This window comes from Pogoniulus pusillus, chromosome 26 (genome assembly GCF_015220805.1).
Source record: "Pogoniulus pusillus isolate bPogPus1 chromosome 26, bPogPus1.pri, whole genome shotgun sequence".
Taxonomy (NCBI): Eukaryota; Metazoa; Chordata; class Aves; order Piciformes; family Lybiidae; genus Pogoniulus; species Pogoniulus pusillus.
The window spans coordinates 3603413-3619154 of record NC_087289.1 but is presented as its reverse complement, the minus strand read 5'-3'; the positions used below and the strand labels follow the sequence as shown (position 1 = coordinate 3619154).

The 15742-nt window shown below is 47.7% G+C and overlaps 1 protein-coding gene across 1 annotated transcript; it reads left to right on the top strand.

Moving 5' to 3' along the window:
• Positions 1–2200: 2200 nt before the first annotated feature.
• CLDN16 (claudin 16) lies at positions 2201–10319 on the top strand. Its single transcript, XM_064165276.1, has 5 exons — positions 2201–2314; positions 7517–7619; positions 7880–8044; positions 9526–9717; positions 10063–10319. The coding sequence occupies exons 1-5, from the start codon at positions 2201–2203 to the stop codon at positions 10200–10202; spliced, it is 714 nt and encodes a 237-aa protein (XP_064021346.1). The 3' UTR covers positions 10203–10319.
• Positions 10320–15742: the final 5423 nt, after the last annotated feature.

Here is a 15742-nt window from a genome sequence, read left to right as displayed (position 1 = left end):
GAGCTCCATATGGCTATCATGCATTTCCCAACTAATCCTCTGCTACTATAAAACTCTGCTCTTGCCAACTCTAGCAACTGAATTCTGTCTGTAGGAAGTGCTCTCAGATATTCCAGCCCTTCTTCTGAGCTCACCTCACCACTTTCTCTGAGTTTCTACTAATCACAACTGACTAGGACAGCTTGTTTTAAAACCTGTTGCAGGCACCATGCAAGACAAGCACAGAAAGTTGATGTGTGTTACCAGTACCTGTCTCGTATCAATGCAGTCCCTATCTATGTGGCTAACAAAAGGCATCATGCTTTATGGGTCTGCATGGGACAAATGCTCTGCCCCTCTGGGTCAGAACTGCTGGAAACACAACTCTGCCATGAAGAGAAGATTATTGGTGTTCTTGCCTTGCATAGACACTTGGATGCCAGAAAACTCACCAGAAAGCATAGTGCTTGTAGAACCATATCAAGATATGCATCTGACAGAGAAGGACAGAGAAGGAAGAAGAAATGTTCCTCACTTGTCAGCTTTTGCAAATAGAAATCAGAGAGCAGAAAACCTAAAGCAGCAGAGGACCCTGCAGACCTTGGCCTTTTGACTCTGAACTTCTGTTCTGTCTCCTGAGGACCTCTTCAGTTGTGTGACCTTTGAGGAACTGGGTGATTCCCCAGTCCAAGGCAAAAGATTGTTAACTGCCCTGTGAGGTTTTGATAGGAGCTGTAGGGGTTACATATACTGTAAGAAAAGTCAACTTCTGATTGCTGTTAGGAGTATTTGGAGGGAAATTCCGAGAAGCCAGCCTAAGCCTTGAGCAGCTGTGCAAAAGTACCGACTGGCTCCATCTGGAGGTGACAGACACCATCGCTTTGGGCAAGCAGGCTGTCAGCAGAGCAAGAATCTGCTCCTCAGCCCTGCCTTGAAAACCTGCCCACTAAAGGCAGGTCTCCAACCTTGTATGGCTTCTCTTCAAACCAAACCAAACCAAAAACACCCCACAGCAACCCTGAGGAGGTGCAAGGGTTTGTGCACTTGTATTTTTGGGATGAAGGGATTTTCTGTTCCTCTCTTGATTTTCCTGGAAGGTGCCCTGGAGTCCTGCTAGTTTCTCAGTGCTGTGTAAGAGGAGATGCCAAGTGACAAAGTTCCCACAGGGGCCCAGTTCTTCTCTTGTCAGGAGCTTGCATGATGCTTGCTCACCTAGGGAGTCCTGCAGGAAAACAGGAGAGTTTCAATGGGAATAAGTGAGCAGGCAAAATCCAACCAACCAAGACTCTCAAAACTGGTGCTTGGCTTCAGAAGTTCAGGATCCCCACAGGAGTTCAGAGCATGAGGAATATCTAGATTTGGCTTAAATACAGAATAGAATCATAGAATGGTTTGGGTTGGAAGGGACCATTAAAGGTCATCTAGTTCACCCCCACTACAATGACATCTTCCACTAGATCAGGTTGCTCAGAGTTCCATCCAACCTGACCTTTAATATTTCCAGGGATGGGGCATCTCCAGCTGTTCTGGGCATCCCATTCTGCTATGACAGAGTTCTGTGTCTGAGCTGGGATGCATGTCAGTGTTGGCTCTGAAGGTGCACAATTGTTACCTTTTCCCTTTTCCAGTTACATTCCTACATTGAGCTAGGCCAGAAGTGCATCAGAAACCAGTGGGATAATGGGAGAGCCTGAAATCTACAATCTACACCAGTACCTTTTGTACACATCTAGTGGTAAGACATGAACCAACATGCTTGAATAAAGGGGTCTGCACGTAAGGGGTCTTCTGTGTGTCCCTTAACAGTGCTTGAAACATCTGCCCTGAAGAAGTGTTGCTTCCTTTTTATTAGCTCCCACTTTGCCAAAGCCCACTGTGTCCTGTGGACTGCAAGTCCAGGACACCAGTGACCTGCATGCCACCTCTACACAGCCCCATGGCTCTTCAGCCAGGCATGAAAAGAGCTTTAACTGTGCTGGGCGGATTGGCTGCAGCAGCTCCCGTGGGCACTTTCACCCTCCTCCTGCCCCTTTGCAGGTGAGTGCTGCTCCTTTGGCCATCACTAACAGATGGCACCGGTAGAAGCGAGGCGTTTGTGCTGTTCATGGCCACTGGACGAGTGCAGCTGTGACCTGGGACACTTTGCCCTCTACTCCAGCTGTAAGAGAAGAGCTGGGCACTGTTTTTCTCACCCTGCTGGCTGTGCTGATCACCTGCTGGCATGAGGTTTTTTCTCCAGTATGCAGGCTGTTTTTTTGCCTTTTTTTCCACTGGGTTTTTGATAGCATCTACCTGGACAGACTGCTGGATGGTGAATGCTGATGATTCTTTGGAGGTAAGATTGGGGTGAGAAGAGCCTGATCTGCGAAGAAAACGAATCTCAGAGAGAGTTTCTTTCCCCATATCATTGTTCCATTCTCATGGACGTTTTTTTTCCCTGTTGTGCTGAATGAAACTGGATGAAATTAATTACTCTGGCAAGAGCAGGGGGGGAAGTGTCATTTTGTGTGAGTCTCTCTGCCAGACTTTATTATCCAGACTGCTCCTGCTTAGTAAATTCAGCAAAAGGCTCTAGTTTCAGTTGTGCAGGAACTTGGGTACAGTTATCCTGCATCTCTGGTCTGGAAGGATGTTTTGGAGATGCTTCTAATTCTGAAGGTCAGTCTTCTTGATGCAGAAGTCCAGCAGGTACACTTGTGCTTTTCAAGTCATTAACAGCCATTGAGCTATGGAAGGATATTTTGGAGATGCTTCTAATTCTGAAGGTCAGACTTCTTGATGCAGAAGTCCAGCAGATACACTGTGCTTTTCAAGTCACTAACAGCCATTGAGCTATAGGACTAGCAGAAATTTATGAGGAGGGTTAGAATCAGCTCTGGTACTCAAAAGAAATCTGTTAGACTGGATACTTTGTGCAGTTAAACACTTCCCAAGACAGAGTTTGGCTGAATGTGTCAGGAAGAAACTTTATGTCTGTTACCCAGCACGGGAAACCAGAAGAGCTCTGCGGCACTGAGTGGTTCCAACAGAGTGTTTAGCTCTATCGCATCAGGTGATAAATTGCCTGAGGAAAGAAGGCTAAAAGTGATTACAACAAAAACACACCTTTTTTTCCTCTATGCCACAAGAAGCAGTCCGCAGGGTGGACTGTCAGTTCCACCCTGGAAGGTGGTTGTAAATGCTGGTATGGTCAATGCAGTGAGGGTTCGGATGGTCATTGTGTCTGCTCAGTGAGCCACTGTTCAGGGGAAACGATGGGCAGGAGATAGTTTAGATTCATCCCCGGAAGCTGTGACCCTCCTGAAGCCAGCTGAAGGTATCTGATACACTCAGAAAAGATCCCAGATTGCGCCATCATTTCCAGGAAAACCAGGGGAGGTAAACTCCACTTTTTAGCAAAGCTAGCCCAGGAAAGACCCAGAGCATTACCCCGAGGCTGTGCAACCTTCTCTTCTTAGCACAAAGGCACCTGCTAGGCTGCCACTGAGTGCTCCATTAACACCTGCTTGGGTTATTAGCAGCCACTACTCTCACATTCCTGCTCTGAGTGTGAATACTAAATAATGGAGCAAACTGCCCCCGGCCTTAATACCTGACCGACTGATCTCCTTAACGGCCTTAATGACTCACTGCCTCTCTAAATTGGTTGGACTCGATGATCTTAAAGGTCTTTTTCCAACCGAAACCATTCTCTCCAAACAGGGGAATGCAGGGAAACCCCCCCCAGAGCCAGAAAGGCTTGGAGTCCGTAGTGACTCCCATTTTCAGCTGAGAAAAGGGTAATTCAGGCAACTTTGACTTCAGGACAAAGGAACTCCGTCCTCTGTTATTGAAAGGCTCCTGGTTTTGCCCCTAGCCTGCAGCATCTGGGGAGGATAGAGTCCTCTCTGTGCTCCCGCCAGGGAGCAGCAGCCCAGGACAAAGAGGTCAGGGAGTGCCAGAAGCAGCCGAGCCACCTCTGAAGGAGCTGCAGGAACCCACCCAGCAAGCAGCACTCAGCTCTCGCTGCCCCTCACCTCTGCTTCAGAAGCAACCAGATTGCAGCACCACAAAAAAAAAAATTAAAAGCTTTAAGCTGGTATCGAGACAAGCCTGGGGTGATTTCTGCAGTGGTTTGTGCTGGAAAAAATCCATAATCTGCTTCCCAACAAGCACTGCATTGTGTGCAAAGTCTCTCCCGGTTGCAGGTGGATTAAAAGTGTTAGCACTGCTGGTAAATGGTGCCTGTTTTACTCTCATGCTGAGCTTGTAATCATTGTGCGTGGCATCTTTTTACAGCGTGGTAAAAGTGTGACTAACATCACTCACATGGTTCTCTTCTGTGCTTTCCCCAGAAGGGGAAGTGTCTGCTTGTTCTGTTGGGTTGTTTTCTTTTTGGCATTGAAATGATTGTGATATTAATGATACATTATGCACAGGGTGTAATTATATATGTTTTACAGCAATTAGGCAGTTTGTGTTTTACATGCATGCTTGTGCTAGGGAAAGCAGGTCGTGGCGATGTGTTTCGTAATCCAAGTGGGAGATGAGGAGTTTGGCCACGATGCTGAGCTTCTCAAGGAGTCCTCAGCCGGGCCCAGGGAAGTTGGAGCAGCTTTGCTGTGGGGGGAAAGGTGGTGGGGAATTAGTGCTGCCGATGTGATGTGTAGGTTTGGCCGTGGGCTGGAGAAATCCACACTTTCGTGTGATGCTCTAACCAGTCCTGACCCTACTCCCATTTACAGCAGCAAGTTCCTGTGTGCCTGAGGGTCTGTGCTGTCTGCACAAGGGCAGAAGCCTAAGGGTGGTTTGGGAGCATGTGCACAAAGCAGAGGGAAACAAAGGATGGGAAAGGAGGTTAAGAGACAGATAACAGAAACCAGAATAGCTCGACAGTGGCTCAGGACATCCATTGGTCTTCCCTCCAACATCTGTTCCTATCCCTCCTGCACCAGGCAATGAGACATTTTTCCCTGTCTGCCTATGTGCTGCAAAGAGAATCATAGAATCAACCAGGTTGGAAGAGACCTCCAAGCTCATCCACTCCAACCTAGCACCCAGCCCTATCCAGTCATCTAGACCATGGCACTAAGTGCCTCATCCAGGCTTTGCTTGAACACCTCCAGGAACGGTGACTCCACCACCTCCCTGGGCAGCCCATTCCAATGCCAATCACTCTGTCAAGACCTTCCTCCTAACATCCAGCCTAGACCTCCCCCGGCACAACTTGAGACTGTGTCCCCTTGTTCTGTTGCTGGTTGCCTGGGTGGATGGGCCAGCCCCTGCTGCTGCCTGTGTTCAGCACTAGCAGCAGTAGGTAACAACTGAAACATTTCAAGAAACACAAAATATTTATCAAGTGTTTCCTCCTATGAGAAGGATGTCGTTTCTCAAGCTAAACCAGGACCTCAAATGTTGCCCTTTAAGAGCTCTGCTTTGCTTGGAGGCTGACAAAGCCTGGAATCCTGTTAGTCTCTTTATAAATAATTGAAAAGAAGATGCTGCTTGTAAGATTGCAGAAACAACAGCAGTGCAAGCAAGTGAGGAAGTAACTGAGAGTATTAGCTGAATACAGAATAGTCTGAATAAGCCTAGGGTGGTTTGGGAGGAACACAAAATGATACACATACAAGTGGAATAAAATGTCATTTAATGAGAATATGCTAATTTCAAGCATAGCCTGAACAGTGGTGAGTTAAGAGAGAAGAGGATTTGCAGCTGGATTAAGAGGGTCACAGCAAAAACTTACTCTGAGTATAAACATGGCAAATTGCCTTACACTGCTCTGTTGACAAAAACACAGAACTGATGAAAGCAGGATTTTATAGCATTCTTCCTCTCCTCCTCCTCCTCCTCCTCCTTCTCCTTCTCCTTCTCCTTCTCCTTCTCCTTCTCCTTCTCCTTCTCTTTCTCCTTCTCCTCCTCCTTCATCTCCTTCTCCTTCTTCTATTTCTCTTTCTCCTCCTCCTTCTCCTTCTCCTTCTCCTTCTCCTTCTCCTTCTCCTTCTCCTTCTCCTTCTCCTTCTCCTTCTCCTTCTCCTTCTCCTTCTCCTTCTCCTCCTTCTCCTCCTTCTCCTCCTTCTCCTCCTCCTCCTCCTTCTCCTTCTCCTTCTCCTTCTCCTTCTCCTTCTCCTTCTCCTTCTCCTTCTCCTTCTCCTCCTCCTCCTCCTTCTCCTTCTCCTTCTCCTTCTCCTTCTCCTTCTCCTTCTCCTTTTTTTTTTCCTTCCTGGTGATATTTCTCATTAAAACTGCCCTGAAATTCTCAGGGATTGTCAGTAGCTTTCATCTGCATGATACAATATGTGTAGATTGTTCTAATTCAAGCATATGTAGTAACTTTTTGCCAGTCTGATGTAGTGAGTTGTTCTTACTCGCCTTTTATCCACAGTGCAGCACACACAGAAGCTCTACTCTTTGGCTTGGACATTGTATCATGGAGAAAATATTATGGTTGGCTATGGACTTCAATAGATCTTGAATGGGAGTTCATTAAGTGGCTGAGATATATTATTATCTGCTTTGTGATCTACACAGTGCAAGAAAAATGTATTAATTGCAACATCCAAGCAAGCCCAGTCCCCTTCCCCTGTGTGAAACCCATTCCATTAACTGCAGCATGTCGCTGGCAGCAGCAGGGCAGGCTGGAGTCCAAAGCTGCCCCGATATTAACACTGCTCCTTGTGTGAGCAATTCCAGGAATGTTTTGGAGGTGCTTGTTGCCATATTTGCATTGGTAATGAAAATGCCTCCCATATTAAAGTGATTTATGGAAGGCTGAGAATAGTATCTACAGCTTCAGGACAGGGGAGATGATTAGCCAGGATGCTACTGCAACGTCTGCCTGAGTCTGGATGTCTTGGCAATGAGTGTGGCTCAGGCACGCGTGGCTCCACGGACAGCAGTGCACTGGGAGCCCCAGGGCCACAATCAGCACTGGCTGCCTCTCATTTTCCATCCAGTGCTTATGGCTGAGCCATTTCCACACATGTCTGGAAAGGGACTCAGATCCACACCTCTGTTCTGCAGCACAAAGCACTCATCTGTCACAGCACAGCCACCTCCCGTCTCAAGCACACAAGCCCTGGTGCAATGCCTGCCCTGCCAGCCGTGCTCCCCTCTGAGATGCTTCTTCTCAGCAGGAGGATGGTGTAAGTGGAAGACGGAGAGAAAAGTCTAAGGTCATCTGGCCACAGCCCTGCCCAGCTCAGCCTAGACAAGCATTTGGCAAGGAGTGATCAAACCGTGTCTATGTTCTCTCCTGCCTCCCACTTCCCAGCTCCTCTCAGAAATCTCCTTCAGAAGTTTTAACCTTACCAACAGGAAGGGTTTCTCCCTCATGTCTAGTCTGAATTTCTTTTGCTCTAATTTAGAACCATAAGCAGGGACAAAGAAAACATTGTCCTTTTTCTCTATCCTGCCCTTTTTTCTCTCCTTCGAGCTGAACAGCCCCAGCTTGCCACCAGTGCAGCTGGACTAGGATTTGCATTGAAAGGCCCAGCTGACTGCCCAGTGTGTTTGTGCTATAAGTTATGGTCTTCTTTCTCTTCCCAACCCACAGGTGAGTACAAAATGCCGTGGCCTGTGGTGGGAATGTGTCACAAATGTTTTTGACGGGATCCAAACTTGCGATGAGTATGACTCCATCTTCGCCGAACACCCTGGTATGTAAGAGCCAAAGATGTTTCTACAGGTGCTGGGGACACCTGAGTGCAGACAAAACCCAGCACCTGTTCTACTCAGTGGCAGATAATTTGGTGCACATACATATTAGAGCAATGTTTCCTTTCTCAGGGAGGTTTTACTCCCAGGGGAAGCTGCAGAAAGCTTTCTCCTGGAGATAAAGTTCTTATGGGATCCAACCCTGTTACCTGCCTGCATTTCCATCCCTTGTACACTAGAACAACCTGCTTTTGTCCTGCAGTGAAGCTGGTGCTGACACGAGCCATGATGATCACAGCAGATATCCTGGCAGGATTTGGATTTCTTTTCCTTGTCCTGGGACTGGACTGTGTGAAATTCCTTCCCGATGAGCCACTCATCAAGCTGCGCATCTGCCTGGTGGCTGGAGTTATGTTGCTCCTTGCAGGTATTCCCCCGCTGGCCCCTCAACCTGTGAGACCTTCTTTAGCAAAGTGGGTGAGCTTTAAAGCTTTCTCTTATTCTGGGGAGAGGAACTGGTGATTTTTGAGAAGGCAAACATGCAGGAAGCACCTGTATTTGCTTTATTGGTGTAATACAGCTTCCTTTCCCCACTGCCTGCCTCTAACAGCAGGTAGCTGAGTTTCATTTCATAGAATCATAGAATCAAAAAGCTTGGAAGAGACCTCCAACATCATCCAGTCCAACCTAGCACCCAGCCCTAGCCAGTCAACCAGACCATGGCACCGAGTGCCTCATCCAGGCTTTGCTTGAACACCCCCAGGGATGGTGACTCCACCACCTCCCTGGGCAGCCCATTCCAATGCCAATCACTCTCTCTGCCAACAACTTCCTCCTAACATCCAGCCTAGACCTCCCCCGGCACAACTTGACACTGTGTCCCCTTGTTCTATTGCTGGTTGCCTGGCAGAAGAGGCCAACCCCACATGGCTACAATGTCCATTAAGGTAGTTGTAGACAGCAATGAGCTCTGCCCTGAACCTCCTCTTCTGCAGGCTGCACACCCCCAGCTCCCTCAGCCTCTCCTCATAGGGTTTGTGTTCCAGGCCCTTCACCAGCTTTGTTACCCTTCTCCATTCTTCCATTTCATGTACTGACCAGGTGAGTGAATTCCATTTACTGATGTTCTGCTGTGGAGAAGTCAGTATTGTTGATAAGGCTTAGGAGACCTAATAGCTGAAGGACCAGAAAGTCCCAGCATCCTCGTTTGGTTCCTGGCTCTGCCACAGATTGTGTGACCTTAGGCAAGTCAGTTAGGCAAAAATCTCTGCAGCTGATCTCTAATAAAAATATAATAACAACCTGTCCCTCCTAGGTGATAAATACTCAACTGATTGAGGTGCTTTGCTGTTGCAACCAGTCAGAGAACTTGAAATGCAAAAAAAAGAAACAGCCAGCTAGGTACCAAGTCATTTCATTTGACATGATGCCAATATTGAGTATCTACCCCTGCTTCAGCATAAGCAGCTTTAACACATAACTCACCCCAGTTACCAGGAGCACGTGTCAAACACCTGGAAAGGTTCTTCTGAACATCCTCCACTCACCTCCTAAAGTTTGTCTGGAAAATGTCATCAAATTGCAGTAAGTCAAAACAGATTAGAAAATGAAATTCTTGAAGCAACTTTGCCACAAGTTGATAAGCAAGCTGAAAAGGAGGGAGTGGTGCCAACTGGCACTGATGGTGTCTGTGAGTGCCAAGCCACAAAACATAGCCTCTGCCCTGGCTGATATCGGTAGGAACCGGGGTGAATCCACCAAAGCAACCAAACTGAGACAGAACAGGGGGCAAAGCCTGCCTGTGTTAAAGCCTGACCCAGCAGACAAAAGGCTGCAGCTTCAGCTTTTATACCACCTCCTCATGGTCCTCCTGGGAGTTGTGTGTGGCCTCTTGCTCTTGTCCTGCAGGTTTCCCAGGCATTACTGGCTCGGTGTGGTACGCTGTTGATGTCTACGTGGAGCGCTCCTCTCTGCTCTTCCACAACGTGTTTCTGGGCATCCAGTACAAGTTTGGCTGGTCGTGCTGGCTAGGCATGGCAGGGTCACTTGGCTGCTTCTTATCTGGGGCCCTGCTCACCTGCTGCATGTATCTCTTCAGAGGTGAGAAATCACGGTAGGGCTGAAACACAATTCAGAGACAGAGCCATTGCATGGGGCCTGCTACAGGCACACAGGGTGGGGAAAGTCCTTCGAGGACATCTTTCAGGGTGGTTGCTCATCCCCAGTAGTAGCAGCATCTTCAGCTGTGAAATGGGAATAGTGTTATTTCAGCAGCTCTAGAAAGCACATGGAGGTGTTCAGGTGGGAACTGAGGTGCAAGTATGACATGAAATGTGTTATTATGTCACATCTTGGACTGTTGTTTTTGTCACCTTTTGAGGCTTTGCAGTTGAAAGTCACCAAGCACTCATTAGCAGATCCTGTTTTTCTCCCTGTGCCTCACAGAGACCAGCTCTGGAAGACTCCATTCTGCTTACTCCTTGAGGAAAGGTTATTCTTCAGCTAGGACAATTGTAACAAGCATACATTTGCCACCCCCTCAAACAGCTACTGCCAAAATGTATGCAGTGGACACAAGAGTCTGAGGAGTGCTCCACAAAGAGCTCTACTTCTGTTTGCAGCAGATTGCTCAGAGACCCAAACTTCTGTGGTTGTGATACACACACAAAGTTAAATTTCAAGGATGCTACAACGTTTGCACTATGACAGGTTGAAATAAATCCTTCCTTCAAGAAAGTAATCTCTGAAGAGATCATGTTTTAGGGGTTCCTGTTGTCCTGAGTGCTGAGACTGCTTGCATAAGCATGAAATGAAACAAGCAGCACAAACTCTTCCAGCGTTTGGCTCAACACTATCAGCACAAGTGAGATAAATCAGCTGCTCCTGTATCAGAATCCTGTGCTCAGCATGAAGATCCCCAAAGTGTAAGATGAATCTGTTCTGTGCCTGGCAATGTGTTAGCAGAACACACAAGGCAGGAAATACAGGCAACGAGAGGGACCAACTGCACACAGCATGGGGGTCTGCCTCTCTTAAGGGAAGCTGGAGAGTTCAGCTGAAAGTAATGAGCTGTGTTAAGTGCCTGGCCCTCTCTTTGGACCATGAACATCTACACTGAGGAAACACTGCAAATTCAGGTACATTCTTCCTTGCAAAATACAGTCTGTGTCAGTAAGTATTCAGTTGTACATTACAGGTGCTTTAGGCTCACTGAAATCTGGAAATAGGCAGCTGCTTTCTGCTCAATGTTGTCTAGACAAAGACAAAGCAAATGAAGACCTGAGGTCTGACCTTCTGCATGATAATGTATCTATAGCAGCTAAAACCAAGCATAAATGACAGTAAAACCTATTGCCCCTTTCCATCAGAAGATATATAAATCTAGTTCAGGACCTCCATGCTGCAATTCAAGCTGCCATATGCTGGGTGAGGCTACAGCATCAGTCAGGTTTTCACTGGGGTGAGTGAAGAAAAAACTAGTATGTTTTAACATGTTCCTTAAGGATGGATGCCAAAGTTCTTCCATGTCTTTACTAGAAAGAAGCTGAGGCACTGTTTCCTTCAGGTTAGTAGGTCCCTGAACACCAGATTGTATGGTCATAGGGACCAGGGGGTGAGAAAAGGCTCTCAGCACAGAGATACACTTGCTCAGTGGAGAAACAGCAGTGAAATGTCAAGAGAGTACACAGCTGTGGATATTGAGACATCACCAGGAGTAGGCTTCCTTCAGGGAATACTTATGGAGGGACTGGATGGAGAAAACCCCTTATTTCCTTGGGCAACACAAAGCAAAGCCATGTGTTTTGAGGGCCACCTTACATTCTGAGAGGCAGAGGAAGGTGGGAATGGGCTGTGTCCCAAAGAGCACCTCTGATGGCTGCTATGATGGAAGATGAGGGGCTGAGTCCTCTCGTGGATTACCCTGGAAGCAGCATCTTGTGCTGCAGTACAGCACTGACTAACAACTTGAAATATAATCCACTCCTGACATGGCTTCTACTCAAACAACACTCAGGCCCTGGGACAGACAGAAAAGCAGTGTGTCCTTATGGCATTGCTACAGGCTGAAGCACCCTGACAAGGCTCAGACTACAATGCAAGCATCTCAGCAAGAGCCCTGGTGGCAGCACCATCACCCAGGTGAAGGGGACCTATGCCTCCAGAGTTCATGCTGCTTTGGTTGGCAGATATTTATGCTGCCAAATTGAAAGCAACAAATAGCCAACAGATGATTTATACTGAACAGATGTCAACACAGTAGGAGAAGTGACAGAGGCTTTTCTAGAGAGTCCTGAGGGATGAGGAGCGCAGGAGTTACGAGCAATGTGCTGAATCCACAGACTACACCAAGAATGCACAGAGAGCTCTGGAGGTGATAGGAATTTCTGCCTGTTAGTGCAGGAAGCTGCATCCAGAGCTAGCCTTTAAAAATTGGGTTTTTTAGAGTTATGTCAGAAATGTGTCTTTTCTGTGGGACTTTCAGGGCACAAGAGCTGGTGCTGCTGTGCTGTGTTTGGCCGGGGAAGCTCTAGGGATGGTTTTTTGGACTCACTTCCCAATCCATACCCCTTCTCCCTTGCTCCTTGAAGGACAAGGCAGGAAGGAGAGAGAGAGCAAACACACTGCAGTGGCAGTGCTCTGCTCTGTGTTTGCTCCAATACCTGTGTCCCTTTAAGGGAGGAAAGATCATAGAATCATAGAATAAGCCAGGTTGGAAGAGACCTCCAACATCATCCAGTCAACCAGACCATGGCACCAGGTGCCTCATCCAGGCTTTGCTTGAACACCTCCAGGGACAGTGACTCCACCACCTCCCTGGGCAGCCCATTCCAATGCCAATCACTCTCTCTGCCAACAACTTCCTCCTAACCTCCAGCCTAGACCTTCCCCGGCACAACTTGAGACTGTGTCCCCTTGTTCTGTTGCTGATTGCCTGGCAGAAGAGACCAACCCCCACCTGGCTACAACCTCCCTTCAGGTAGTTGTAGACAGCAGATGTCACAGAGCTGCAGGCTGCCCCAGCCTGACTCACCCAGCACAGAGATGCTTCTCAGGAGGAGATGCTGAGTAAAGACATCATCAATTGGACCAAAATTCTGAATCAAATGCTTCCAGACTAGGCAGCTGGTGCATTAGCCCTCCCCTCTAATGCTCTGGGACACTTGCCAGCCTCTTGTTACTGCTTCCTACAGCTTTTCCTGAGGCATTAAAAATATCTCTTGCTGGGAAAATTTATTTCTTGTTAGGCAGAAGAGAAATAGTCTGGGATCGCCTGCTAATGCAGGTGTAATTGCAAATCTCAAACCATTGATTCCTGCTGTTCTTTTTCCTCCAGTGCACTGTAGTTGGGGAGATTCCTGGGATTTGTCCTGATGGTTTTCAGCACGTTTTAAGGTGGTGGGAGTTGTTTTGTGACTCTCACCACGGGGATCACACCAACCAGTGACATGGCAGGGTTAAATGTCTTTGCCCCAGTCAGGGCTGAACGTAAAGGATTGGTCTCATTAGTCCCTCCAGCCCCATGCTCTTCCTGAGGGGGCACACACACCCCCCCCAAATATCACCTTAACTCAGGCTCCACAGCCCTCAAATACATTTTGCATGCAATAAATGTTGAATAAACATTTGTGAGCCTTTCTCTTCTTCAGTATCTATGTAGAATAAAGGTTAATCCTTTAACCATGCTCCTGTTCCAGCCACACTCCACCACAGCTTTTGAGGATCTATCTCCCACAGAGGAGGACTAGGAAAAGGCCACAGAAACCCTTACATTTGTCAGGCTACTATTTTGTAGCAACCAGCCCTATGCTGCACTGCTTCATAATTCAAATCCTGCTGACAAAACGTTTCATGTTTTGATCACCTGTTAACATTTAGTTGCTAATTCACTGAGTGATTTTATTCTGACTCCAATTGGATGAATGCAGCCTTCCCTCCTCAATTAGCTCACTACCCTGCCACAGCTCAGACCTATTTTAGTCTTGTTGTTTATGCAGTAGCAAGAAACCTCCCAGAAAGTATACAGGGCTTAATTTTTCTTTCAAAGTCACAACCAGTCCCTAAGGCTAAATAGGTTGCAGGTGAGCTCAGATGTTAAGGTATTTCCTTAATACCTACCTAAATCCCATTCAGGTGTGACAAGAGACTGACTCTGCCTTCCCAATGGCCACTGTTGGCTTACTGAGGCTCTTTGTTCAGAAGCAAGTTCCAGCTGAAGCCCAACATTAATACCTCAGTGCCAACAGCCTACCAGCCTTCTCCAGACTTTTATTAACTTGCAAGGAATGTTTTTGTAGGTTTGGCCATCTCAGTTTTGCTGGGGAAATAGGCAGAGTCAGGGACTCAGCTAGGAGCAGGCACTCTCTTGTTTCCCTCCCTGCTGTACTTGCCTCACCATCGTCTCTCTTTTGAACTGGAGGCTCCTCATAGTGATCTCCAGTGACAGAACACAGCTTGGTGCAGCCTGCCAGGGCTCCAGCAGGCTGTAGAAAATAGCAAAGCCCTGTAGGTGAGCTCTTTGCTAAGTTGATTCCATCCTTATAAATAGGTGTTGATTTCCCATTTTGATACCCACAAGTGAGAGGAAGAATAAAGCAATGACATCTGCAGGGGCTGTCTTTCCCTGCCAGCAACACTTTGTTCCCTTACAACCTCAATCAGCTTTATTCTTAAGGGCTCTTAATAGCTCCAGCTCTAATTAAGACTCATTCTTACTATGACCCCATGAACTACACTATCTCCCACTGCAGCTGCATGTAACCAGCTATTTCTCTTCTTTCAACACACTTTCTGCTGTGATTTTTGTGTGACCAGGTATTTCCAGCAGAGAAGAATGCTGCTTCAGAACTCTGTTTCCCTTACACATGTAACGGTTGCAATCTGTGTAATAAATGCAAGCTGTCTTTGAGTTGTGTGTCCAAGTTTTGCTCAGAAAGGTGCTTTGCCAGGTGACCTGCTGTGCCTCCTGCGAGGAAAACCACTGCTCCCCTGCAAGGACGCACGAAAGGCAGCAGCGGTGCAAACGGGAGCAGCCCTTGGGAAGGTGGCCTGGGATTTGGGAAGCTCCTCAGACCCTTGCCAGCAGCTGCGGATCCCAGCGTACACCTACAGCGACGCCTCTTTGACAGCTGTAGTCTTTATCCCCAGTTTAGACGCAGCTACATCTTGCCGTTTCAGACACTTTCTGAGTGAGGAAGGTAAAACTCCACCGAGAAAGCGAGGCACTCTCTCAGCTGGGGCTGGACTCCCACAGTTTGCTCTTCTGCATCTGGCAAATACTGTGGGCAAGTGACTAATGACCGAAATACTCTGTGCAAACGCTGCTACGGGGAGCGAAGGACAACCGGCAGCTGTTGGGTCCCTGCTGTAAGATGCCTTGGAGCGAGAAAGAAAAGAGCCAGACTTGTGCCACCTAGTGACCCGGAGAGAGCGAGCATCTGCCGCCGCCCCCATCCTCTCCTGCCTTCCACTGAAGCCTTTAGCTCACATGCAGAGTCCTGAGGTGGCAATGAAACACAGATTAATGAGCATTCCTATTATTTTCACATCTTTCATGTGCAGCTCCCCCGGCAGCCCTGACTCCCTGAGTCAGCTGCCTTTGGGTTTGCTCTGTCTTGCCTGAGAGATGGTTTATGACTCTATCATTCAGGTCTTGACGTGAGGAGGTGAAAGTCCAACCGTGCTCCTCTCCTCCTTCCCTTAGTCTTTTGCTTCCAGATGGTCACCAAGCAATTAGCTCCTCTGCCCTGCTCACATTTCCCTCTCCCAGGGCTTACTGACATCAAGTTCTCCCGCAAGCACGTCTGCCTTCTGCTGGTTTCTGAGGTCTTCTAGAGCAGGTTGCCATTTCTTCTCAAAGTCAGCAGGAGATATAAGCCACAGGATGAGTGGCAGCCAGAGTGCCACAGCAGAACAAATGCTTTTCCAAAGCAGACCCAATTCCTAAGGTGATGAATTGTAAAGATACAGCTCATCTTTCCTTACAGCTCTGGAACCATCAGCCAAGCTGCTCTAACTGTCCTCAGTAAACATCAGTTTACAAAAGCATAAGAAAGCAGGCAAAATCTCTGCTTTTGTAAGAGTGGGACTCAGCTGGAGTGCCTGGGAATAACGGGGCAAGCTGGGA

Bases quoted from the DNA above. Each gene is read 5' to 3' on its own strand.
- CLDN16 (XM_064165276.1), top strand. From the start codon at position 2,201: ATGAGGTTTTTTCTCCAGTATGCAGGCTGTTTTTTTGCCTTTTTTTCC. The intron at 2,315-7,516 runs GTAAGATTGGGG...CCCAACCCACAG, and splicing joins ATGCTGATGATTCTTTGGAG to GTGAGTACAAAATGCCGTGG. The intron at 8,045-9,525 runs GTATTCCCCCGC...CTTGTCCTGCAG, and splicing joins AGTTATGTTGCTCCTTGCAG to GTTTCCCAGGCATTACTGGC.